The 27,591-nt window shown below is 46.7% G+C and overlaps 2 protein-coding genes across 3 annotated transcripts in view; one reads left to right on the top strand and one right to left on the bottom strand.

Annotated features, from left to right (window-relative positions):
* The window catches only part of LOC122697767, a 200,956-nt gene extending 197,120 nt beyond the window's left edge, over positions 1-3,836 (top strand). For both annotated transcript variants that reach the window (XM_043908759.1, XM_043908767.1), the window contains one exon: positions 3,397-3,836. In XM_043908759.1, the coding sequence (XP_043764694.1) occupies positions 3,397-3,781 (385 nt within the window). In that variant the 3' untranslated portion in view covers positions 3,782-3,836. The remainder of the gene's footprint in view (positions 1-3,396) is intronic.
* A 7,687-nt stretch (positions 3,837-11,523) lies between these two features.
* RCN1 (reticulocalbin 1) lies at positions 11,524-24,721 on the bottom strand. The gene is made up of 6 exons (XM_043908731.1): positions 24,054-24,721; positions 19,282-19,475; positions 18,109-18,287; positions 16,388-16,448; positions 13,588-13,787; positions 11,524-12,710 (listed from the first exon to the last, which is right to left on the bottom strand). Exons 1-6 carry the CDS (start codon positions 24,305-24,307, stop codon positions 12,603-12,605), a joined length of 996 nt encoding a protein of 331 aa, XP_043764666.1. The 5' UTR covers positions 24,308-24,721; the 3' UTR covers positions 11,524-12,602.
* Between the last annotated feature and the right edge of the window lie 2,870 nt (positions 24,722-27,591).

Raw genomic sequence — 27,591 nt, 5'->3', positions numbered from 1 at the left:
CTCTTAGCCAAGGACCCCGTCCAGCATTTGTGAAAATCTTTTATACCCCATGCGTACGTGTCCAAACCCACCACCTACCCCATGTGTACGTGTCCAAACAGTCAATAGTCAATAAGCCCGCAGTTACATTCCAACCAGTTAATAATTGATAAGCCTGTGATTACATCCTGATAGATACGAAAAAAAGTTTATGACCTGTCCGGAGACAGGGGTGATTACGGTATGCTTCCTCTTAGGCTATGAGTAGCCTGGATGTGATCTTCAAGATTCCCCTGTCTGGAGGGGGTCTTATCCTTCCATTGTCATCCCCACAGGCACTAAGCAGAGGGTTCAGAGTCCGCTGGAGAGGCAGCCGAGCACAGCCAGCACGGACAGGCCTGAGATGGAGTCCAGGCCCTATGAATTCCTTCTTCACTTGGAACACAGACGTGCACAGTAAATGTTTGCTGAGGAAAGGAAGAAAGGGAGAGAAGAAGAAGAAAGTGGAAGGGGAACCAGAAAGGAACAACAGGCTCCTTCTGGCCAAATAGAGGACAGGAGTGGACACATCCTGCCCCACCACTGCCCTGAAGTCGAGAACTCCTGAGGGCGGGAATCCTCTCTTACTCAGTGTTGTAGCCTCAGCGTCTAACAAAGAGCAGGTGAACTGTGGAGGCTGTGAAATGAATGAATTTACTATGAGTCCCTGACCTAGACTGTAACCAATGGTATAACCAGCCAGAGAACCACTGGTTTTATAATAAGCCTCAAGCAGCAGTTTGACTTTTTAGAGTATGTTCATGTGTATAAACTCTGATAAAGACTAAAACCTAAAAAAGATGGAAATGTGGAAAAATTCTTACTGAGTACCCTATGGTTGTGCGTGCTCAGTCGTGTCCAACACTTTGCAGCCCCATAAACTGCAGCCCGCCAGGCTCCTCTGTCCATGGAATTTTTCAGGAAAGAATACTGGAATGGGTTGCCGTGCCCTCTTCCAAGGGATCTTCCGGACCCAGAGATCAAAGCCATGTCTCCTGTGTCTCCTGCATTGGCAGGTGGATTCTTTACCAGTGAACCAGCTGGGAAGCCCAAATACCCTATGGTCACCACCAGTCAAATCAAATTGGTTATGAACTTACAAACAGGAAGTCTGTTATCCAAATGTAATGAAGCCATCACTCAGTTCTTAAAGAAAATATCATTCTTAAAGTCAAAGGAACACGTAAAGAAAATGCAATTCATTCATGGGACTAAAATGTAGATTTTGGCTTCACCTACTTTATCTACTAAGCCAGAATGAAGGATAAACATGGCTTTGGCTCTCCAGAGCCTGAATTTTGGGCCTGGACCACCACTTAACTGTGCAAACGCATGCCTTTGGGAAATTGATCCAGCCTCCCTGCTCTTCTTTCTTTCCTATACAATGGGGGAAATGAGACCTACCTGCAGGGTGGTTTTGAAGATGGATAACAAAATGTAAAACACCCAGCCGGCCCTGGTGACCAGGTGCTCATCGATTTCATTGTTTGAAAGTACTCCTGCATTTTAATTATTTAAAGGTATGGTGGCCTGGCTCAGAGTTGCAGGGAGCTCAGGAAATGCTGTACTCCCAGTGGGAGGAGGCACTATTTCTTTACTGTCAGTGCCTTAAAAGAATGAGGAAAAGGTGGCAGGGAACTAGGAAAGCAATTGCAGGAAAGAAGCCTGGGAAATAAAAATGGGAGAATTTCGTTCTCACTGGATCTCAGTCACACTGAAAATCAGGGTTTTCTTCTCCTCTTCCCTTTTCCTTCTCCTTTATTCAGGAGGGAGGCCCCTCAGGCAGTGCAGCCGGGGGCAGGATCCTAGTGGGCAGAAGAAGGAGCCTTGCTTCTCCTGCCTGCTTGTCTCTCCATTGTTTCTTTGGAGAAATTAAATTCATATTCAGACATTTAAACAAAATAGGACTTTTTTTTATTTCAAAGGCAAATCATGTTTGTTTTGGAAAATATATGCAAGCCAAAAAAAGAAAAAAAATCATACAAAATTCCACTGCTAGATCACCATGAAACTACTTGGGAGTCTATCCTTTCAGAGTTCTTTCTAGGCAATAAGGACATAAGCCAGTATGTTCTTATAAAAACAAATGGGATCGAATGCTACATACTGTTCTGTAATATGATCTTTTTCACTGACAACTTCCCATGTCAGTAAATGAATGTATCTAATGTCGTGATGGGTGACATCAGTGGATGCTCAGGTGGCTGGCCCCTGGCACCCACGGTGCCCGCCCTGGAAGGAGACTCATAGCTTGTTTCTGTGAAACATGTGAGCCGAAGTGAGCAGCTTTGTAGGCAAACCTTTAGGCAATCCACAATTGTTTTCTTACAGCAAATTCTCACATTCAGTCTTAATTTTCTCAAAAAAAAAAAAAAAAAGACAATATGATTAATCTGTTTCAATCATAAGTAGACTTCTTTGGAGGAGAAGGAAGAGGCTAAGCATGATGCTTTTTGTTTCTGATTTTGTTCAGCCTCTACATTTTTCTCAGCAGTGCTCAGTCGCTCAGTTGTGTCTGGTTGTTCGTGACTCTATGGACTGTCATCCTCCAGGCTCCTACATCCATGGGATTTTGGTAGCTCAGATGGTAAAGCGTCTGCCTACAATGTGGGAGACCCGGGTTCGATCCCTGGGTCGGGAAGATCCCCTAAAGAAGGAAATGGCAACCCACTCCAGTATTCTTGCCTGGAAAATCCCATGGACTGAGAGGATCCTGGTAGGCTACAGTCCAAGGGGTCGCAGAGTCGGACACGACTGAGCGACTTCACTTTCACTTTTCACTGGAGTGGGCTGCCATTTCCTTCTCCAGGGGATCTTCCCAACCCAGATATCGAATCCCTGTGTCTCCTGTATTGTCAGGCAGATTCTTTACCCAGTGAGCCTATCTCAAACATAGTCTTATTTCTAGTCAGCAAACTTAAGAAGAAAGACACAGTCACTGTCCTTAAAGAGATTACAAGTTCATAACATATGTAAGAGACACAGTAATTCTCTCATTTGCACAAAAATACCTGATTTTTTACAAGGAGACTTGAAGACAAGATGGACACAATATTAATAACAATAGCCAGTGTTTAATGAGAACTATCTGTGAACTGTTAGTGTCTTACATGTTATACTGTATTAGATGACACTTCTGATTTAATTCTCAGTCAGCCTATGAAGTAGGTACCAGTGTTGTGAACATTACATTATTGTGGGAACTGAGGTACAGAGAAGTTCAGTAACTTGCCTAAGGTAACCCAGCTAGTGAGGGGCGGAGTTGGGATTTGATTCTAGGCCCACTGAAGCTGGGTCCCGCTGGGCTGAAACACCGGGATTGGGCTGGGAGACCGCATCGTGGAGACCCACAGTAAGCACTGTAATGTACTTTCCCAGGTACTGCGGCCTGAAAACGGGCTTGCTGACGTCCCCCATGGTGGGCTTCATGGCGACCAATCAGTGCACCTTCCACACACCGGTCAGCTTTCCTCAGATCCCAGTGGCTGCGTTGGCCGTGGAGAAAGTGGGTCGCTCCAGCGTGCACTACCGCCTTGCTCTGTTCCCGCCTAAGCCCACCAGGGAGACGCCTTCCGTCGACCACTGGGACCTCAGCGATGGCTTCTTCTTCGGCCACCCCAAGCTGGCTCACTTTGCCGCCTTGGCCTGTACCACAGGGTCTTCAGTCCATGTCTTTGTCAATCCAGCCACCAGCAAGCCGGTGGGCCTTCCCGAAGACTTCCGGAGGGGCCTCCTGCGGCTGATGAGCCCGGCTCCAGGGTGAACATCTGTATGGGAGTCACGCCTGCCAGAAAATAAAGGGTAGATGATCCTCTTAACAGTTTCTTCTGTTTAATTGAACTACATTTGGTCTATTTATGTTGTATTGGTTTGAGGTGTACAGCAGAATGATTCAGTTATATATATATATATATATATATATATATATATATAATATATATATGTATGTATGTGCTTCATATTACTTTCCATTATAGGTTATTACAAGATGTTGAATATAATTCCCTGTACTGTACAGTTGCTTATCTTTTTGGGGGGTGGGGGATGCACCATGTGACTTGTGGGAGGGATCTTAGTTCCCCAACCAGGGACTGAACCCAGGCCAGGTCAGGCAGTGAAAGCCCAGAATCCTAACCACTAGACCACCAGGGGACACCCCCTGTTGCTTATCTATTTAACACTCAGTAGTTTGTATCCGTTATTCCTATACTCCTAATTTATCCCTCTCTACTCCTTTTCTTCTTTTGTAACTAAAAGTTTGTTTTCTCTGTCAGTGAGTCTTTTCTATCGTGTATACAGATTCATTTGTATTATTTTTTAGACTCCACTTATAAGTGATGTCATATAATATTTGTCTTTGTCTTGCTTTGCTAAGTATAATGTTCTCTTTGTCCATCTTTGTCCATGTTGCTGCAAATGGCAATATTTCCTTCTCTAGATGATTTCTTTTTATTCCTTAACGTGGTTTTTTCCACCCTAAGGAGAGGGTATTTTTTACCCTTTATGAGTGTCACCTCGCTTCACCAGTCAAGCATCCCTGTGCATCAGGCCCAGGGCAAAGTGCTTCACACCCAGGGTCTCGCTGAGCCCCCACACCAGCCAGCCAGGCTGGTGCTGCCCTTCCCTCCTTTCTCAAAGAGGAAAATGAGGTTTGCAGGGTGCGAATATCGATAATTGGCCTAAAGTCATTCAGCTAGTGAGTGGGTTTGTCTCTCAACTCACCTGGGCATGCTGGCTACAGGCATCTTTATCTCCAGCAGCATGGCTGCATACTTGCTGTGATTTAAAACCACTAATCTGAGTCTTTAAATGTCTTCAGCTTCTTACAGTTAATATAACCACATGAACTCTTTTTTTTTTTTTTGGTCAGATGTGAACTTAAAAAAAAGGAAAAAACAACGTTCTTTTCTGTATTTAAAACAACAAACACACCTTTGACAATTTTCTGATAAATTCACGATGTCCATCAGTCACTAATGGCATGTGTTGCAATCTAAAAGTAAACCTTTGATGCTGAAATATGTAAGAACCCTGCTTTGGTATAACAATGAAAATTGTTACCATTTCCTGCGTGCTAGCCACACAAAGTGCTTTATAGTCATAACCTTAATTCATCCTGATTTCTCTTCTATAAAGTAGGAGTTACTGTTGCCATTTTTCAGATGAGAACACTGAGCTTTTAAAGAGAACAACTGGAGTTGGGGAAGGTATTCTAGTCCAACTTCTCTCTCAGTCCTGAGATAGGGAAACACACAAGCTTAATCTCTCTGGGCCTCAGTTTCCACCTCTGAAAATATAACCTTTCCTGAATATTTTTGATTGTACTAAGATTCTGATCTGCTTTTGAAATGAGTTTCAAATTGCCACCACATACAACTAGCTTTGGAATACACTGACCATGATAAAAACAACATTAAAAGCTATTCCTTTGTCATTTAATTCATTCAGTTTCACTTAGTGATAGATCAACTTTTAGGTTTTAAAACACTTCGTACAAGAATTCTAAATCTTGGCAAGACCGTTAAGCAGCAGCCTGGTTGGTAGGCACTGATTTATCTGACCTCTGGCATTTGACCTGCTCAGGAAGGTCATTGGGGAAAACCCCCTTTTTGTGTGTCTCATTTCTCTGCTCTTGAGTTCTTGCATATGCGTTGCTCACCTTGTCTCCTGGCTGTGGACTCCTCAGTTCAGGAGGAGGAGGAAGAGGATCCCAGCCAGAGGAGAACAGAGAGGATCTGTAAATCCCAATGTGGTCAGTGCAGGTTGCTCAGGATTTAGGGAGGTGTTGATTAAGACTTCCTCCTTTCATTGGCAAAGGTATTCTGATCTTGCCAATCAATCATATAGTCACCTAACTTATGAGTTGTGTTATTTTGGATATTAATTCCCCTTAAAGTTCCCTCACTTAATAAAATGGAAAAAATCGTACTATTACCACTGGTTCACGACCCAGATAATCACGATGGTGTGATCACTCACCTAGAGCTAGACATCCTGGAATGTGAAGTTAAGTGGGCCTTAGGAAGCATCACTACGAACAAAGCTAGTGGAGGTGATGGAATTCCAGTTGAGCTATTTCAAATCCTGAAAGATGATGCTGTGAAAGTGCTGCACTCAATATGCCAGCAAATTTGGAAAACTCAGCAGTGGCCACAGGACTGGAAAAGGTCAGTTTTCATTCCAGTCCCAAAGAAAGGCAATGCCAAAGAATGCTCAAACTACGGTACAATTGCACTCATCTCACACGCTAGTAAAGTAATGCTCAAAATTCTCCAAGCCAGGCTTCAGCAATACACGAACCGTGAACTTCCAGATGTTCAAGCTGGTTTTAGAAAAGGCAGAAGAACCAGAGATCAAATTGCCAACATCCGCTGGATCTTCAAAAAAGCAAGAGGATACCAGAAAAACATCTATTTCTGCTTTATTGACTGTGCCAAAGCCTTGGACTGTGTGGATCACAATAAACTGTGGAACATTCTGAAGGAGATGGGAATACCAGACCACCTGACCTGCCTCTTGAGAAACCTGTATGCAGGTCAGGAAGCAACAGGAACTGGAAGCAACAGAAACCTGTATGCAGGTCAGGAACTGGACATGAAACAACAGACTGGTTCCAAATAGGAAAAGGAGTACATCAAGGCTGTATATTGTCACCCTGCTTAGTTAACTTCTGTGCAGAGTACATCATGAGAAATGCTGGGCTGGAAGAAGCACAAGCTGGAATCAAGATTGCTGGGAGAAATATCAATAACCTCAGATATACAGATGACACCACCCTATGGCAGAAAGTGAAGAAGAACTAAAGAGCCTCTTGATAAAAGTGAAAGAAGAGATTGAAAAAGTTGGCTTAAAGCTCAACAGTCAGAAAACTAAGATCATGGCATCTGGTCCCGTCACTTCATGGCAAATAGATGGGGAAACAGTGGAAACAGTGGCTGATTTTATTTTTTGGGCTCCAAAATCACTGCAGATGGTGACTACAGCCATGAAATTAAAAGGTGCTTACTCCTTGGAAGGAAAGTTATGACCAACCTAGACAGCATATTAAAAAGCAGAGACATTACTTTGCCAACAAAGGTCTGTCTAGTCAAGCCTATGGTTTTTCCAGTGTTCATGTATGGATGTGAGAGTTGGACCTATAAAGAAAGCTGAGCACCAAAGAATTGATGCTTTTGAACTGTGGTATTGGAGAAGACTCTTGAGAGTCCCTTGGACTGCAAGGAGATCCAACCAGTCCATCCTAAAGGAGATGGGTCCTGGGTGTTCATTGGAAGGACTGATGTTGAAGCTGAAACTCCAATACTTTGGCCACCTGATGCACAGAGCTGACTCATTTGAAAAGACCCTGATGCTTGGAAAGATTGAGGGCAGGAGGAGAAGGGGACGACAGAGGATGAGGTGGTTGGATGGCATCACCGACTCGACAGACATGGGTTTGAGTGGACTCCGGGAGTTGGTGATGGACAGGGAGGCCTGGTGTGCTGTGGTTCATGGGGTTGCAAAGAGTGGGACATGACTGAGCGACTGAACTGAACTGAACTGAACCACTAATTACTGAGGAGTGCCAGTCACCAATGTTTTTAACACCCTGACCCTTCACCCAGAGCAATAGTAGAATTGCGCTTCCTACTCCCCTGAAGTTAGATGTGGCCATGTGACCTGTTTAGACCAATGAATGGGAGCCATGTGCCCACGTGACTTGTTTTGACCAATGAATGGGAGACAAGGTCACCTTCAGGAGTGACCATGTTTCTGTGCCTGTGCTCCACCTCTCAGTGGACATGGATGGATATGGAGCCACCCTGCTGAGTCCCACACCACAGCTGCCATGGACAATGGCTCAGAACCAAAGCAGAGTTTGAGAAAGGAAAAATTAACTGTCTGTTGCTGTAAACCACTGAGATGGTATGATTTTTACTGCAGCTTAACCCAGCGTATCCTCTTTCTTACAAGTACCAGCCTCACAGGGCTGTTGTGAGGGTTCAGTGGTTAGTGTATGTAAGTCCTTGGCAGGGTGCCTGGTACAGGTGTTATTAGTATTTACGTAGGAGAAAAGAAATACTGTGTGTTCCCACTACACAAATACCTCCAAGGTAGGAAAGTAACCAGTCTTCACATTCATTTTCTTTTATGAGTCTCTCTGGGAAATTGGGCACTATTTTATAGGAGAAGAATCAGAGAGGTACTTAAAGCACACGGGATGATGGGATGCATTATACCTAGGGTGTGTTTCCCCAGTCCCAGGCCCTGGAAATGACTATATTTGAGAGTACAGATGGATACTTGGAAATTGCTCCAAGTTCATTGTAAATCTCATGAGTTTGAGTGCTGATGACACAATCTTTCCACTGCTCAAAATTTTAATGCTTCAACATGAGCCAAAGTGTTAGATGTTATGGTTCTCATTGGTTTTTTGGTGGGAAATCCTAGCACTATGACCTTGCTTTCAGAATACAGAAAGAATTAAAAAAAAAAAATACAGAGAGGACAAATCTTAGTTGCATGTAGTTGGAGGAAGCTGACTTTTACTATAAAGGTGGCAAAATAAATCTAGAAAGACTTGAAAATGCAGTCAGCCATTCACCACTCTGCAAGAGGTTTTTGCTGAGCTACTAACAAGTGGCCACGTATCTATTGTTTGCTGGGCACTTCTGAGCAGTTACGACTCCTGCATTTGCTAACAAGGAACAAGTACAGTAATCCAAGCGGGTGAAGAAAGCCTTCAGGTGTGCAGATTTTCTAACTACATCTTTGTTACACTCGAATTCATTCGAAAATCTACAGTAAGAGACAAGAGATACAAAATACATGTTCATGTTTTGCTTGGACAGATTTTGGCTCCTAGCAATTAATGCTTTCAGTCACATTAAGCATATAGATAATGCTTTGTGACATAACAGTATTTCCCATTACAGATCAATTTTGTAGCATTTGTTCATAATCAGACTTGAAATGTTACCTAGAAACAAAATATGTTTTCCTTGAAACAGTCAGACCCTATTAGAAATCTAAGGCTTTACAAATCACCATGTTAACAGCTATGTCCCCTAGCTAAGGTTTTCTTTCCTTAAATAGTGTTAAATTCAGCCCCAGAAGCACTAGTCTCTTTGAGGGTTCTCGTCTTATGTGCACTGACTTGAAAGGGAAAAACTTAGTGTTCAAAATATATTTAACATCTGACTATGTATAACTTAATAAACCAGCCAGTATTCCCTTTTGGGGGAAAAATAATGTTAGCACCTTTTAAAAGTGTTATGCTTATAATTAGGTTACACTATATTATTTTCTCATTTTTTTAAAGACAGGTTCTCATTGCTTAAAAAAAAGTGTCAGCCTATTTCTAGGTAAGTGAGTTATTCTCATTTCCTGACCACATAATCATATACAGTGAGTGAGCAAAGAAATAAAGAGAACATATGTCAGATTCAGAGATTTTGAGCAGTAAAATTTAGTATTAAACAACAGATTTTGGAGCAAGGAACACTTGGATTTGCATTCTGGTCCTGCCATTTGATCACTCTGGAATCTAGGCAAATTATTTTTCATTCAGCAAATGTTAGCTATTTAAAAAAATTTTTTTATAGAATTCTGTTCCCCCCTCCGCCCCAGGAGTATTCTCTTTCATTAAAGCTAACAATCTCTCATTCATTCAGCAAATACTTACAGAGTATTTATTGTAGGCTAGGCTTTATTGCTCAACTGTTCTAGGTCCTGGGAACCAGCAGTTAGTTAAACAAATCAGGGTGTTGTCATAGAGCTTGTGTTCTAGCTCAAGGAAGATGAACAATTTACAAACAAGATGTCAGGCAGTTGGTTGATAGGTACCCCCGCAAAAGATATGTCTCCCTCCTAACTCCTGGAACCTGTGAATATGAGCTTACTTGGAAAAATGGCCTTTTGCAGATATAATTAAGGATCTAGAAATAAGATCACCCTGGATTATCTAGGTGGGCCCTAGCCAATTCCAAGTGTCCTTGTAAGAGACACACAAGAGAGACTCACTCAGAGAGAGGGGGAAAAGGCCGTAAGACGGATGCAGAGTGGAGTGAAGCAGTCATAGCAGGCACACCTGAACTACCAGAAGCAGGAAGCAGCAAGGATTATAGGATTCTCCCCTAAAGCATTCAGGAGCACTGTCCTGCTGAGGATGAGATGGTTTGATGACATTACTGACTCAACAGACTTGAGTTTGAGCAAACTCCGGGTGACAGTGAAGGACAGGGAAGCCTGGTGTACTGCAGTCCATGGGTTGCAAAGAGTAAGACATGACTTAGTGATTGAACAACAGTCTTGCCAACGACTTGATTTCAGACTCCAGCCTGCACTGTTCAGTTTCTGTTGTTGAAAGCCACACTCTTGTATGGTAATTTATATAGCAGTCCTAGGAAACAAATATAAATGGCAATATGTACATAGCAGGCAGAAAATAAAACAGGGAAATGAGGACTCAAATGTTGTCATTGTTCAGTTGCTAAGTTGTATCCCACTCTATTGCGACCCCATGGACTGTAGCCAGGGGGTCCTGCTTCCTCTGTCCATGGATTCTCCAGGCAAGAATACTGGAGTGGGTTGCCATACCCTCCTCCAGGGGATCTTTCTGACTCAGGGATCGAAACTGCAGCTCCTGCATTGGCAGGCAGACTCTTTACCACTGAGCCACCAGGGAAGCCTGAAGGACTACTACAAGTAATGGAGTCGGGAAGGTCCCCTTTGAGGAATCCTGTTTGAGTTACCCCAGGACGTGTGCACTGGGGCTTCCCAATGAGAAAGGACAGCAAGTGCAAAGGGCCCAGTTTGGAAATGAATTTGGTGTGTTTGAGGACCAGAAAGTCAGTGAGGCTGCTATGGGAGGTGAAACCGAGTGATGCTGATGAGGTGGGAAAGGACCAGATGCTATCGGGCCTGGTAGGCCTTGGGAGTCCCTTGGACACCAAGGAGATCAAACCAGTCAATCCTAAAGGAAACCAACCCTGAATATTCATTGGAAGGACTGATGCTGAAGCTGAAGCGCCAATACTCTGGCCACCTGATGCAAAGAGGCAACTCACTGGAAAAGACCCGTATGCTAGGAAGGCTGAAGGGGACAACAGAGGATGAGATGGTTGGATGGCATCACCAGTACAATGGACATGAACTTAGACAAACTCCGGGAGATAGTGAAGGACAGGGAAGGCTGGCATGCTGCAGTTCATGGAGTGGTAAAGAGTCACCAGGTACAACGTGGCAACTGAACAACAGGCCTTCATAAGAAACCTAGATTTCCTTCCAGCTGAAACTTGTCTCTGAAAGGTCTTACAGTTAAGATGACCTGCAGTTTCTCTAATTATCATAGAGAAGTATATGTTAAATAAGTAAATATTAGTATGTCCTGAACATTCTAGTAGCTGGATTTTTAAAATGTAGAACTTCTTTAACCTTACTCACGTCATCTCATCCCTCTGTTAAATTCTCTATCAGTAGAGAATAATGTCACAAATGGTACGTGTGAAGTCAAACACCACAGGACACAGTAGAAAATCCTCAGTGGGATCCTTTATTCATTCACTTTCTACTTATAAGGTGGAATTTCAACCTGTGAAAGTTCTTTCTTACAGTTTAGCCAGTGACTTGGAACACTACTTTGTCAACTCCGTGGTGTAAGTGGTCCCAGGGTAGGTTGGAAGGCTGTGGATTCACCGGACTGGAAGAGATGGGTTCCAGAGCTCCACTAGGCAGGCTTCCCCAGGACCCCACTCTCTATTCCTGTCAGAGATCAGCGAGGAAATGGATTGGATTTCTAGTCACTTTTTCAAAGATCAGATCTACTTCATTTGAATGTCAAAAAGAATTTCTCAAGTATAATAAAGTGTTTACCATTTTCCTATAGTTCTTGACATTCATCTTTCCTGACATTCATCTTTTCTCCCTACCTTTAAAATTCCTTTCTTTTTCACATTATCTTTCTTAATTGCTTCTTATTGTAAAAAAAAACAAAGACAAAAAACAAAGATGGGTGGATCTGTTGTGCACATTAGCAGGTTCATACAGAAAAATGCACAGAGGTTTATATGCCATTTACAGTAACAGCTCAGAGTACAGTCAAGAAGGAAGAATTTGAAATAATCAGCCTTGATCTGAAAGCAGCCTGTGTAGGAAGAGATACCACTGAAGCTTAATCAGAATTTTCCCTTACCAACTATTAACGGTGGAAATGCAAAAAATCTGCAGTTAAAATGCATAGCAGTCACTCCATATACTGCCCTCTCCCCACCTACCCAACTTCTGAATAACAGGGCTTTTCAAATTTCATTCTTCTTTAGTTCAAATTTCATGGAAAAAGCTAAAAAGTCATGTTTTAGTAATGTATCCCCATAAAGCATTGCAATTTACCAAGATTTTAATGTGTTTGAAGAGAAATGTTACTCAAAGAATAGTGGTGAGTAATTTCCAGCAAATATTGAGTAAAAAACAATTTTAACCCCAATCTGAGGCGATAAATTTGCTTTCTGTGGGGACATAACTGCTGTAAGTGAGACAATTGTAGCAACCATCCAGGACAATAAAAGAAAGCCTATGACAGTCTATCATGATATGGTGAGCGTGCATCAGAGCTCATCATGGTTTTTGGTGAGGTCTTCCCCATAATTGGTAGCTTGGCTTCCAACAAACATGTTCCAGTTGTCTAAGATCTCCTCTTTAGTGAGCTTTTCATCCTAGAGGAGAGAAGAAAGTACTTTGTCACAGAAACTCCTGAGTAAATAGCTCAGCCTGACACTCATGTTATTTCATTGATCTGCAACATTTAAAATATTACAATTCATAATTAAGAAACTGCTGGGTACCTCTTTCATCTACCATCATTGCTCTGCAAAACCCTAAATGGAGCAGCCTCCTGCTATAAACACTGAGCTGAAATATATCGGAAAAGTCCTCAAGGAATTCAGAAGCCAGAGTCTGGTTATGTCTACATGCAGTGCTGGCGTTCCCAAAACAGGCCCTGAAGAATTCCACTTCCCTTTTATGGCCTGACTGCAGAACCTGACTGTCTCCAGAGAATTCGGAGCAGTGATCAAAATGGGAAGAGGCAGGACTTCTTTCTACATCTTGTACATTTGCATATTGACCAGTGGATATTGGCATTGGAGCCGGCACGGTGAGCTGGCCTGAGGATGCCTGGGCCTTCATGTGATGGGATCCCTTCTGCCTCACATGCTGCAGATGTCTGATGAGAGTCTGCTGAAGGAATGAATGGATGAAAAACTGGTCCTAGGGCGATGCAGGGCATACCTCTTAAATCCGTGTCTGCCTACAGCCAACAAAGTGACCAGCTCTGCGATCCTAGGAGATGTTAGCGAACCTCAGTGCAACCCACAATGTACTCTCTAGGAATAGGAACCTCTGGCCTAATGAGCTCACTGCGGGTGATCGCGATGTCGGCCAAGTTCACAGGTCTCAGATGCAGGGCAGGAATGAGAGAGGTCAATAAGGGCACGGCCGCACGGGCCAAGGCAAACATCAAAGAAGCAAACAGAACTGATCTTATGTAAACTGTCTCCCTTCAAGCAAAGGTTCCAGAAGACTGCGAAATACCTTGTTTTTGTCTGACTCGTACACCAGGTGCCTGGCCTCGGCCTGCGCGTGGTCGTAGTCTTCGGGGAGGATCCAGTGACGAATCTCATCTTTGTCCAGCTTCCCGTCCTTGTTCAGATCCCTGAATTCATTAAACTGCTCCCGTTCTGACAGCACCCAGTCTGGCTCAGGGCCACTCTCCTCGTGGGAAAACATATCAGCTAGAAGGGAAGGCTGTTCTTGGTTATGAAGACCAGTGGGAAGGTAAATCTAAGAAAACCTGACCTCCAGCAGTCACGAGACCTAACCAGATACCTGGGGGGCAGTCTCCTCTTAGGTAAAGAATACAATGATTTATCCACTCTAAAGGCTACTGAGTGGAAGAGAAAGAGCTGCGCTTGGAAGCCAGAAGGTGAATTCTGGCCTTTGACTTAGTCCAGTGCCTTGTCTAAAGTGGAGATGGTAATTTATTATTCAAAAGGTTATTATCAAGGTCAAATGGGACATTTCTGTGAAAGTCCTCTACAACCCAGCCTGGAACTATACAAGTGAAAACTAATAATAATGACCAATACCAGCACTTTCTATGGTCCAGATGCTGTATAGAATGCATACTTTTTAAATTTGAGTTTTCATTACAATCCTATAAAGTAGGTGTTGTTATTCCCACTTTATACATGAGAACACTGAGGCACAGCCTTAACCCAAGGAGGACCCACAGCTAGCATGAGAATGTAGTTGACTATACAGGAACACGAGCACTCGGCTTCCAACCCATAGTCTTAACCACTGTGTTTATTACTGTCACTGTTTATATCATTTCCCGAGGGCTTTCACATATATTTTACTTCACCCTTAAAGCAATTTTATAAGTCAGATCAATAACCTTGTTTTACAAAATGGCAGGGAAAGGGAAAAAGAAGGCAAAGCTTACCCACTGTTTGCTAAGCCATTAGATTTTCCAGGAAAAGAAGGATACCTTGTGGGCAATTTCTCTTTGATGGAAACAGCTTGGAAACATCAGGTGGTAGAGAGAGTAGATAGTGAATGAAGGAAAAAGAAAGGCAAGACCCTGGCTGGGTTCAGCTACAAGTAGACCCACAGCATCTTGGAAACATGGGTGCTGTGCCTTCCTGTTTTACAGATGAGGCGACTGAGGCTTACAGGCTTATATGGAGTGATTACATGACTCCCACAGGTCCCAGAGTTAGTAAGTGGAGAAGCCAAGACTCTTAATTCCAGTGTTCTTCCCAGTGTACCATGTTACCGCTTGTCCCTGCCTGGAGAGAAGGCTCCCCCCTAAAGGAAGTAGCTTGCTAGACAAGACACCTGGTCTCTGACAGCAAGTCGCTCAGAATTCAGTTTTCAAGAAGAATGCCCCCACCAGCCTCTCTGCCAGTGTCCGGTGCAAAAAATGTTTCTTTTAGGCAACGTCACTCAAGAGTTTTGCCCCCCGCCATGCACCTTTTCAATGAGGACCAGGAAGAGAGTGAGGGAGAGCACACGCTTGAAATCTTGAAATCAGAAGAGCTACATTGTCTTAATCACCCTGCTTTCCCTTCAAGTCTAATTCCCTCACCACTGGGTGTGTGGGGCTCTGAAACTGCCCTCACACGCGTGTGCACCAGGCGTGAGACAGGCTGCCCTGTGCACACTGACGATGGGGCTGTCAGCGCTGACTGTTCCACAAAGGGAACGCCACCGAGATGGCTTCAGTTACTGAGGCGAGAGCTGCCGTTACCAGACACAGTAGAACAGCGTTTGCTGCTTCAGACCAGATAGAATTCCGAATGACTGGAACTCTGCTCTTCTTTCCAGCAGGCCCTTGTTCTCGTGTTTGGGGCGGCAGAGTTACACAAGCACGAACCAGAGGCTGATGGCAACGTGGGCGCTGCTTTTATTCAAGGTCACTGACTGCCTCTATTAAATATCTGCACAAAAGTTATATCCATCCCACCCCTCAAACGATTTCCCAGCTTTTACTTTACTGACATTTGGGAAGAGAAGAGCTATCCTGAGAAGGGGGCCTGCAGCTGGGGCCATGATCCTGCAGCTGAGGATCAAACGGAAATACCCGTGCTGCCTCCTCCAGTCCCTCAGGCTGGAAGGGCTCCTGGGCGGCTGAGAAGGGCTCTAACCAGGAGCAGTGGCTTCTGACCTGGGGGCTTAACTGGAGCCTCCTTCGACCAGGGCTCGGGTACCTGCAAACGCACTTCTGGATGTTGCTCAAGTGGAGCCCTTAAGAACAAAAAACTGTGAACAGTACTCCCAATGAAAGACCAAAATCCAGAGGCATGAAACAGCTGTATTTGGGGAAACCGTGCATTCTGTGAAAGGATTTACCTAAGAAGGAATCCCTTTCTGCAGACAGCTTGCGCCTGTAAACAGTTCTGCTGACCACAGCTCTGTCTATTCCGTTTCTAGGCCCCGCTGGCGAATAGTCTGCTGTAGAGTCTGTCCCCTGAGACTGTCTGATCCAGCCCGCCTTTCCATCTCTGGGATCTCCAGGCCCCTCTCGCAAAGGGAGAAACTCCGTAGTGTCATGAAGAGCGCCTCTCAGAGCCGTGCGGTCAATGGCTGACCTGGGCTCTTCTCCACCAGGAATGCCTCCCTGAGGCATTGTATTGCCTGCAATGCAGTGCATTGACCCTGCACCCCTAGGACTGGTGTAACAAGTCCCTCTCACTGGGAAGTCAGAGGAGCGACACCAACAGACTTGCAGCTGCTGCTAAAAGACATCTGAGGAAAAGTAGCCAGACATGTGGGTGGAGGACTGGTGCCCAGTTGGGACAGAGAAGCAAGACTCCAGGCCAGCACTCACCAATATATTCATCCTGATCCACAAAGCCATCCCCATTCTTGTCAATGTCCTCCAGCGTTTCCTAGGAAGCAAAAGGGGAAGAGATGCAAGATAGCTCCGTGCTTTCGGTAAATCTAACTACTGTCCTCCTTTGTCTGGCTTTTATGGCTGGAGGACTTCTGGCTCATCTCCTGACCTCCCTGGGCATCAGTTTGTGATCTGTAAAAAACAGGCAATGGCTTCTGTCCCTCCTCCCCCAGCCTTCAATTTTAAAAGCAGAACACTCTCTGCAAATGAAAATGTACCTATAAGCCCAGACGTTCTCTTATTATGAAGCCCTGCCAAGCTAACCACCTCCACTCTCCTGCCTAATCGTCTCTGTGTACTGTGAGGAATCCAGCTTTGAAAACCACTGGACTAAAATGATCACCAAGATAGATTCTACTGCTAACTGGACCAGGAACACCGAGGTGATGTCAGAAAATTATGGAACTGTGAAAAATTGGTAAATAAAAGTATATCTGACTTGAATACATTTGGGTGGCCAATAAGTAACAGCGTACAGCAAATCCTGAATGAACTTTTTGGCCACCCAATATTATGTTGTGTATTTAGTACATTTGACCTCTAAACTAGGGTTTTTGTTTTGCTCGGGTAAGTAATTAAATGAGTCTACTGTCCATTGTCACAGAAACTCAAAGGCATCTTGAAGAAAACAGCCAACCTGAGAACTGAGTCAATCCAGAAGCACATAATCCACTTCCCCATCTTCACTGTCTTCTGGCAAATTAGCCATCACTAAGTGGATGTTGGGTGTTAAAGGAATGGTTCTTAGAGCCATTGCCCAGTCCTCGGGGTCACTGTGGTCATAAGGATGCAGCATCCATGAGTGAACCCATCCATGACTGGAAAACTTAAATAGTCCAGGGCTGGTTGTTTCCCAGCAGTAAAACAACTGGAACTGCCTCAGGATGCCTGCCCTGAAAACAGGGGATCGGCATTTGCTTTAATGTCATGGAGAATGAAGACACTTGGGACCCGACAAGACACTATGGAAAGCAAATACACTCCAAGGGGAGCACTCTTTCTAGGCATGGTCTGACTTTAAGTTTCCATATGATCTCATGTGATTCAAGTTTTCATATGATTCCAGTGCATTCCATTTCTGAGTCTTTTTCTAGTTCCCTTAAAGCTGGCATGTGGGACAGAGGCTAGTTAGTTGCTCACCAAACTCATCTGCTCTTCCTGGGCACACATCTAAACTGTCAGTGTAGGAGCCCATGGAATGTAAAAGGAAAGGAGGTGTCATTTCCTGGCCAGAACAGTAAAGGCATATTGTGCCTTCTCCTTAGTCCTTCTCTTCTTCTGTCTATCAGAAGAATACAGGGGATCGGCCAAGATGACCTCAAAGCCACAGGATGGTGGGGGACAAGATGGAAATGGCTGGGGGGCCTGCCAGCACTTGAGAACCGCCCAGAAGATCCACTGATGGGGACCGTCTGTCCTGGACTCAGTATAAGCAAGAACTAACTTTTGGTTATTGTGTTGAATAGCTGGGATTGGGGGCTGCTTGTTACAGCAGCTACCCTCCCCTGACCCATCTCCTGAATACACAGGCCTTCCAGTGTATTCTACTGCAGAGTCCTTGTCGAGTTCCCCTTGGGCTGAAGAACATTCTCACTTTGCAAGAAAGTATAAGGTTTTGGTGCTGCTTCCCAGTTCAGGCTCTTTGGATATCTTACCAAAACCACAATTTCCTTCATATGCTCAAACTCCTCAGGATGCAGAAAGGCGGTGAACTCCTCCCGGGTGGCTGTCTGGTCACTATCGAGGTCTGCAGCCTTGAACCTTCTCTCGTCCCGTGGCAGCATCTTTTTAAAGGTGTGATGATCTGAGGTATCCTGAAACTCTGTGGGGTTTCCTGCAGCATGTGCACAGAAACGCGAACGCTGGCAAGGAAACTCAAGATCACACCCTCCAGTTCACGCCCAGAGGTATTTAATATGAAGGACAGAAGGTCCTGATGTGTCGAGTTTCTGAAACATTTTATTTCAGAATGCCTCCAGTGTCTGTCCCTCCAGGCCACCCTCCAGTCCAGGCCCTAAAGGCTTGTTAGGGGCATTATAGCAAGTGGTGGAAAACATAGGCTTGAGACCATATTAATATCCTACTTCACTTTGTAATACCCTACTTTCATCATATTCTTTGACACAGAACATACAAAGGCTCCCTCGTACCTGGGACATTTGTTCTAAGTTCCTGCGAATCTTTCAAGACCTCTCTTAATCTAGCTAGGAGTGTGTGTCTTTGGTTTTCCTCAGGCCTGTCCTGTTACGTATGGCCTCTACTAGGCAGCCATCTAGCAGGTCTGCACCCCATGCTGGGCACACACCCCTCCATCATTCCTCCCAAACAAGCATGTCTTATGTCCAAACCTTGCCCGCTGCTGAAGGCATCGTTGCACCTTTGTCCCTCCAGCTGACCCAGCTTCCCCACTTGTCTCCATCTCTCCAGATACAAATCCATTCTTTAAGGCCCAGTTCCCAAACCACCCTCCACCAGGAAGCCTTCTGAGACTGTTCTAGTTTACCCAGTCCTTGCTATCTGAAATTCAGGACACATGCTTCCTCTCTGCTTTGTTCCCTGGGTATGCCTCTGAGATTGTAAGCTCAGGTTGGAGAGCAGCTTATTTTTTAGTAGACCCTCACCCCCTTCCACCTACAAGTTCACTCAGAGTAAGTAGCCCGGTGTGTTGTTAGTAGGCAAAACAGGATGTTACACTGTTCTACTTAAGCAGGTTCTACTTGGAAGATTGTGACATCTCCCTGAAGTGGGTAGATATGATGAGAGAGTAATTTCCCATAAGCTTGTTACTCGGGCCCCAGCTGTGTAATCGCTCCTGCAGCACCACTTACCTAGGTAGTAACCATAGGTGGCTTGCTTGTATTCTTCCCAGGAAATTTTATCGTCTTTGTCCCGATCATAATCCTTCCAGACTTTGGCGACATTATCGTAGATGTACCTTTTCTGCACGCGTTTGATCCAGGTTTTCAGCTCCTCAGTGGTGACAAAGCCGTCTCCATCACTGTCGATTCGATCAACAATTTTCCTGTAGTTAAAAAAACAAAACCCACGAGGCTATTACCAAGGCTTGTGTGATCCTGATCCAGAAAGAGATCAAACACCTGCAGAATCTAAAATGCTTAAGTGCTAAAATAAAATCAATGACCCGCTGATGCTTGAAAGGACCTTAAAGTTTAAGTTTTCCAAGGATGATATGCCTCTCTCCACCCACCCAGTGTCAACACCAGATGCTTGTGGATCAGGCCATTCTGTCCTCATAAACCGTGATGTGACCTCAGAATCCTTCTCAACACAGTGTTCTGCAGATAGACACTACCAACTGAGTGAGCTGATTTGTAAGAGGAAACCTAGCAGTTTTCCCTGATGTAGTTTAACTCCCTCATTTTAAAGTAATGAGGGAGTAATTGGTACCACTGGAGTCAGAGTCCATGTCCTCTGGCTCTAAACCCAATTCAAAAGATGGAAGAGTCTAGCTTTCTAGCTAACCCAACAAAAAATAAGTGAGATTTTTATTTCCCTTTATCTCACCACTTTGGATTCAAAGACTTGAAACTTAAAGCAGGAGGAGACCAGATCGCGGACAAAGCAAAAAATGTCAGGGATGAGAGGGCCTTGACATTGTGGAACCTCATCAAGAAACCTGAGCAGCTGCAGGAACCTCAGCCTCCTGCTCTTAGGGTGAAGGCCACTATGTCCACTGGCATCCCCTGCTCCACAGCTGGCCCGGGTTCCAGCAATTCCCCACTGGACTTCACTAGGGCACCGCATACCCCTGTGCAGAGCAAATGTCAAGCTGGGAACCTCAACAGAGTCCATCTCTTAGGCCAGAGGGCCCACGCTGGGGATGCCAGCCCTGAGAGGAACTTCAAAAACTCCTGAAAGCTACTTCCAGTGTTTAAGGAAGTTTTACCATAGTAGTTCATTTACCTGAAAAGAGGTCATATAGGCTAATTAGGGATTTGTTTTCTTTGCTTTGGGCTGGAATTTTATCAACTACAACTTCCTTACTGTGAACACAAGTTCAAATTGGCAATTACTCTTTGATCGGAAATGGAGATGAGTTCATTGGTATTTAAGTCTCCATCCCCTACCTGAACCTGGGTAGCCTTCTCAGGAACTTGTCCCTTCCTTGCAACTTTGACAGGCCTCAAGACTAAAAGACTAAACCTCAAGTATCTTGCTTCCAGGAAATGACAGCCAAACACAGCAGAATTCTTTGAATACTGTGAAGTGTTTAGCCTACCTACTATGTGCCAGGCTCTACTCCAGTCCTGGCAGTGGTGACATGCCCATCAGTTATCCAAACCCAACTGAGAAGCAGAATCTCAAACCAGCAAAGACCAAATGACGTCAGACAGTATACAACCTGCTTTTTGGAAACGACAGCATCCAACGTATGCCAAAGAAAGATCCAGGACATCGCTCAGCCTGACACATAGTAGCAGCTCAATACATATTTGCTGGAAGCATAAATCATCTTAACTTCTCTCTTTAAAAATCTCAAACATGAGCTATAGGAAAAGGTAGCTATGATGTAGATAAACCAAATGCTACAATCAGAACACCAGGATCCTACTCCTGAGTGATCTCGGGTATATGACTTGACTCTCTGAGTCTCTGTTTCTCCATCTGTAAACTGGACACCTACTTTACAAGGAATGTTGGGAGGGTTAGAGGAGACAGTGTGCACCTTTCCTCACTAAGGACGATAATCCCGAACACAGGTGGGTGGAGAACTCAACAAACAGCTAACAGAAGTAAGCAAAACGTCCCAGGTGGTCTGGTGACTAAGACTCTGATGAGCTTCCAGAGTAGGGACCCTCAGTTTGATCCCTGATCAGGGAACTAAGATCCTGCAGGCCACAACTAAGACCCAGTGCAATCAAATAAATAAGATAAAAATGTAAAAAAAAGAAGCCAGTGAAGCATCGGGGGATCGCCCACCAGCTGCCAAACAAGGCTGCCCAGCTCTGCTCCAGACAATGACCTCCATATGGAATAACAGGCCATGGGTGTCAACAGAAACCAAAAATCGGGGTCAGTATGTGAAGTCACTCCGATGCTAAATGTTGGCAAGTAATTTAAATTTTTTTCTAAGACTCAGAAAAAAAGACTGTGTACATTTGCAACTGCCCGAAGCCTATGAGTCCCTACTTTTTTGTGTCTTTGGGGGCCTTAGATCTGCCACGTTTTCAGAATCTATGCGCAGATGGTGGTGACGAAGCTGCCTGGATCCAGCCATGCTCCCCCCTCTGCAGCCCAGACTTGGAGCTGTGGACAGAAAGATGGCTTCTCACACTCGGCCCAGCCCATACCGCGCCCACCCTTCATTTCCAGCCTTCCAACCCGCCCCCCACCCCACCTCTAGCCCAGATTTACTTTGTAGGTGAGCAGTATGTCCACTATCCATGCAGTGGCTCAGGCCAGAGACCAGATGCCACTCTAGATTGCTCCCTCCTCTCCCCGCCCCTGCCACGCTGAGCCAAGAGCAAGCACTGCCAATTCCACCTCCAACGTGGCTCTGGGTTCACCCTCTCCCACCGTGCCTGATTCAGGCACTCACGGCCACCCCATGCCCGGGTCTCCCCATCTGTGCCTTGGTTACATTCTCTGCCCTACTGCCAGTCCAACTTTTCTAATACATTTTGGAATAACATTTCTACCATGTACAGAATAATGTCTAATCCCCACCTCCCAAAGGTCCCTCAGTCCTGCCCTTGGCCTCCTCGCCACTCCCACCTCCCACTTCTCCTGCCCTGTCTCTTTACTGTCCCAACACCCGGAATCCAAAGGAACAGATTTTAAAACTGTCTATAAGCAGGCTGTTCTCTCTTCAGGAATGCCTTCCCCTGTTTGTCAGCCTGGTGACCTCTGAGTCATGCCACAAGCCCTGGTCAGATGACACCCCAACCCCCCAAGCCCCTGTCTCCAACCTGAAGCTTTAGGGGGCTCCTCCTAGATGTGGTCACTGTGGCTTTTACATGCCACCATCACAGCAATTATGCATAGCATCTGCTCCAATCTCTCTCCCCTGCATATGATTATAAGTACTTTATGGCCTAGAGCATAAGGTTTTATCTTTGTAGTTGTCAGGTATCTAACACCCTGCTGAGCACATAGTCATTCAAACTAATTTTCATTAGTAAATGAATGCAGCTAAGGTCTTCATACAAGGGTCAAATGCATCACCACTATGCTTACTTGTCCTCTCACCACTAGGCTTACTTGTCCTGATGAAGGCATTAAACTGGAAGTTTTAGGACGGAAAACTAGAGTTCCCTACTCCAGTTCCTCAAACCTCTCCTCCTCCTCACTGGTGACAAATGGCTGCCACCCAGGGCCCCTGAATAAATCAGCCTCCAAGTGCCTCAAAGCAATACAATGGACTGAACTCATCAATGGTCCCCATTGTTAAGGCTCAAACTAGAAGAGAAAGTACTTCTCTGCAGAATAAAAGGTGATTGTTAAGAGGTGACTTTGAAGTTCAAAGATCCTTTCTATCAGCGCAGGCAGATGGTGCACCTACACAATAGGTGTAATTTAGCCTCACAGTCTGTCCAATCACACTGGCCTTTGGTGGCCCCCATCAGCACAGGGATGGCTGTGTTCTTTTTCTATGTAGCAGGGCAGAAAGACCCTCCAACCCTGGGAAGCAGATTCCCGGAGGCCTGGTGCCCAGTAGGCAGGGCTCTCAGGACCCTCCCCAGCCAGGTCTCCATCAGGACTCAGGCTGGCTGTAGACTCATCTGTGGAAGGGTTTCCGGAGAACCTCTGACAGCGCTCAAGTGTCTCTCCAGGGCCTGTGGAGAGGGTGCACTGAGATGTACCCACGTTTTGTTTCCCAGGTTTGGTTCCTGACTCAGCTGCCTTCAAGGGTGAAATTCACAACCTGCCACCACACCACCCTCCAGCCTTTTGGCCTCGGCTGCCAACGGACTGGGTGCCTCTGCTGCAACAGAAGATGCTGGAGACAGAAACGAAGGGGCCAGTTTCCATTCCCACCCTTCCATCCCTATCTCCTAATGCCCCTCCCTTCTTAACAGCAGGATTCTTATACTCTCTACTTCAGATATGGGGGCGACTGAGCAGAAGACAAGAACACCTCAGTCCCAGCCCTGGGACACGGGCCAGGAATCAAGCCTCCGCCTGCCCCTTCCTCTTATCTATTAACGATCATCCTTGAGACCTTAGCAGTGTCTCCTGCCTCGCCTCTTGGAATGGGAGACGCGAGAAACCAGGAGGGTGGGGGAAGAACGCCTATCACTAAAAGGCCACCGTGGACAAATTCTTCTTTTGTACGCTCCCTCCCCTCCCTTCTGATGCAACCCGGGGGAGGGGGCGGGCCCTGGCCGTCCTGGCTCCGGAGACCGCTGCCACGTTCTCGCCTCCCCGCGGGAAACCACCCCGGCCCCAGGCGGTGATCTCCATGCAGGGTCCCGGCGCCCGCGGACAAACTTTGCTTCAGCCCCTCCGCCTGGCCCGCCCGGCCCACGCCCTCGGATCCCGGCGCCCGATTTCGCTTTCGCTTTGCGGCCGGTGGCCAGCGCGGCTCCGGCCCGAGGGGCCCCGCCGGCACCTGCGGCGTCCCCGAGCGCGGCCTCACCCCAGCCTCTCCTTGCTCTCCTCCGAGGTGAGCTGGTCGAAGGTCTTGGAGTCCTCCTTGCCCAGGAAGGCCTCGTGGTCGTACTGGAAGCTCTGGTTGTCCTCGGCCGGCCGCTCGCCCAGGTCCGAGTCGGGCCGCACCACGCGCTCCTTGCGCACGGTGGGCTTGGCCCGCAGCGCGGGAGGCGCCAGCAGCAGCGCCAGCAGCAGCCCCAGGGCCAGCCCCAGGTGGCGACCGCGGCCCCCGCGCGCCATCGTCCGGAGGAGAGCGCGGCCCGCGGGAAGGCTCCGAGCGGGCGACGAGCGGCGGCTCGGAAATGGGGGCTCAGAGCGCGCGCGGCGGCGGCGGGGCTGGGGCCAGGGCCGGCGCCGGGAGGGAGGGGACGGGCCGGCCCCTCGGCCAGCGCCCGCCCCGTGCCAGAGCGGAGGGGCGCGCCCCGGGCGGCGGGCAGGGGAGCGCCGGACGGTCCCGCTCACGCGCCCATTGGCCGCCGGGCTGCGAGGGGAGGCCGGGGCCGGGGAGCCACGTCGCCCGCCCGGGTGGTGGGCGCGGGGCTCGGGTTTCGCCTGGGCCCCTCCCCGCGATCTCGTCGCGAGGGGCGGGCCCAGGCGGACTGGGCCGGAGACTGGAGGGCTCCTAAGAAGACCGGGAAGTTCTTTGTCGAGCAACAGATGTTCGGGGTAAAACTCCCTCTCTCTTTTTCCAGTTCCGGAGAACTGAGAGGAGGGAGGCGCTGCCCACCCCCTGCCCAACTTCCAACTCAGCTCTAGACCCCGCCCCAGATGTGCTCTTAAGACAAACTCAACCGCACTTAACCAAACTTGGGGTTCCCTGGTGGCTCAGACGGTAAAGAATCCGCCTGCAATGCAGGAGACTGGGTTCGATCCCTGGGTTGGGAAGATCCCCTGGAGAAGGGAATGGCTACCCACTCCAGTGTTCTGGCCTGGAGAATTCCATGGACTGTATAGTCCATGGGGTCGCAAAGAGTCGGACAGGACTGAGCGACTTTTATTCTCTTAACCAAACTTGGAGGCTGGTTACAAATTCAAGAGACTGGAAGGAGACCCGGGTGGGTGAGGTCTTCTTGAAACCAGGGTCGCAAACCTGGTGCCGGAGGAGGGCCAGACAGATGACTTCAACATGACGCGGGGCCGTCTACTTTGAGCGGAAGTGCAGGTCCCAAGCAGATCTCCAAAGAAATCAGGCTCTTGGATGTCTGCTTTCATTTCTAAAGGATGGCAGCTCACCTTACAAATGTACCGCTTGTCTTGAACAAACCTTATCTTACCTTTTCATCACTGTGTGTAGTGATGAAAATGTTCTGTATCTGGGCTGCCCAATAGGGAATGGCTAGTGGTGACTCAGTGAAGAATCCGCCTGCAATGCGGGAGACCTGGGTTCCATCCCTGTGTTGGGAAAATCCCCTAGAGAAGGGACCAGCTATCCATCCACTCCAGTGTTCTTGCCTGGAGAATCCCATGGACAGAGGATCCTGGCAGGCTACAGTCCATGGGTTTGCAAACAGTCGACACAACTGAGCGACTTTCAGTGACTGACTTTAGTGAGCACCAGACAGGTAGCTAGTGTAACTGAGGCATTGATAGTTGAACTTAAATAGCCACACGTGGCTAGTGGCTATCATACTGGACAGTTCAGGCAGAGCAATAATTCTTCATGTGTCACAGCCTTTTGAAGCTCATTGGAAACTGTGGACCTTCTTACAGAAAAATGTACCTAGAGTTGCTGGCTTGAATGTTTGATTAAAGTGACAGAGGATGCATGGCTCTTTGGAAGCCCCACTCGTGGGCCTCAGGTTAAGAATCCCTAGGAAACTAAACTTACTTGTGGTTGAAGAGGACCCCTCCCATTCCCACCACCCCCACCCCTGACAACTGTACTTCCAGAGCTTTTCTACCATCTTGCTCTGTCCCCCATCCCTGATTCTCCAGAATCCACTGGACTGTGTTTCTTGCTCTTGCAATAAGGATGTCAGGACATTATCAACAGCAGTATAGATCCAAGTACCCATCTTTTGAAGGCTTCTTTCAATCGATTAGTGAATAATGATTGTGTGCCCTCCATGACCTGAGCACTGGACTGGCTGCTGAGGATACAAAAGGGGAACATGATAGTCATGGTTTCTGTAGAGCTGTAGTGTATGTGAACAAATATCCATTCACTCACTCACTCATTCATTCAATATACTGAGCAGTCAGGCCTAGGCTGGGTACTGAAATAGTGGGTAGCCACAGATTACAAATCAGCATGACAATTAGGAAAGTAGGCACTCGGTATCATGGACTATGGTGGAGGGGATGGATTAGGGAAGGCCTTCTGGAAGAAGGGACATTTAAACAGAGACAGAAGGTGAGAGGGATAAGCCAGACAGCAGGGGTCTGAATATATGAGAGGATAAGGTCTTGTGTGAATTGATAGCAGCAGAACTTGAGGAGATGTCCCTGTGATCCTGTACCTCCCATCAGCTGGAAGTGAGACCTGTCAGTGGGACATATTACTTGGTGCTTCACGCCACCAGCACTGCCTTTGCATGAGACAGGAAGTGCTATGCTTGAGTAGTGAGTCCCCCACTGCCTGTCCAGAGGTTAGGATTTCAAACAATAGAGAAGCCTTACTTCGGGTTTGTAAGAGCTCCCAATGAAAAGGCATGGCCTCTGAGGCAGGTAACTTAGTACCTTCTGTGCTCTTGGGACAGGCAAGATGAGATTTGTTGAGTGGGGAGTGGGGGGGTGGGGGTAGCGGTGGGTGGAGGCAGACCAAGAGGAGGAGTGGGAGGAAGCACAGAAAAAGATCAGAACTAGAGAAAGAGAAGGATAGTTCAGTGGAGTTCAGTCACTCAGTCGTGTCCGACTCTTTGAGACCCCATGGACTGTAGCACACCAGGCCTCCCTGTCCATCACCAACTCCCAGAGTTTACTCAAACTCATGTTCATTGAGTTGGTGATGCCATTCAACCATCTCATCCTCTGTCATCCACTTCTCCTCCTGCCTTCAATCTTTCCCAGCATCAGGGTCTTTTCAAATGAGTCAGTTCTTCACATCAGGTGGCCAAACTATTGGAGTTTCAGCTTCAACATCAGTCCTTCCAATGAACACCCAGGACTGATCTCCTTTAGGATGGACTGGTTGGATCTCCTTGCTGTCCAAGGGCCTCTCAAGAGTCTTCTCCAACACCACGGTAAGGAAGGAGGAAATGAGAAAGTGGGTGGAGACTGGAGACAGTCTTTACTTATTTGCAGCATTGCCAGCAATAGGCCCTGACCCCAGGGATTGAGAATTGCATATCCTTTGCCCCGATTCTAGTTGGTTTCCTGCCAGACACTAGTAGTTTCCAACAATTAGATTGTTCCAGAGGTAGTCTTGGCTCCCAGGGGAATTGCAAAAGAATTCCAACACTGCTATGCAGTGGGAAGTTTACATCATCTCCCCTGAGCTTGCCTACATTCTCTCTCTCTGTTTGGTATCCATTTATTATTTATTTATTTGGCTGCATAGGGTCTTAGTTGCATCATGGGGGATT

The sequence above is a fragment of the Cervus elaphus genome, chromosome 1 (genome assembly GCF_910594005.1).
Source record: "Cervus elaphus chromosome 1, mCerEla1.1, whole genome shotgun sequence".
In the NCBI taxonomy this organism is placed as follows: Eukaryota; Metazoa; Chordata; class Mammalia; order Artiodactyla; family Cervidae; genus Cervus; species Cervus elaphus.
The sequence above is the reverse complement of the archived record's forward strand: the minus strand, read 5'-3'. Positions and strand labels throughout refer to the sequence as shown.

Excerpts from the sequence above, each read along its gene's own strand:
- RCN1 (XM_043908731.1), bottom strand. The coding sequence starts at position 24,307 with ATGGCGCGCGGGGGCCGCGGTCGCCACCTGGGGCTGGCCCTGGGGCTG. Across the intron at positions 18,288-19,281 it reads CACCTATGGTTACTACCTAG|GAAACCCCACAGAGTTTCAG; the intron begins GTAAGTGGTGCT and ends CACATGCTGCAG. Across the intron at positions 12,711-13,587 it reads ACGAGTCAGACAAAAACAAG|GATGAAAAGCTCACTAAAGA; the intron begins GTATTTCGCAGT and ends TCTCTCCTCTAG.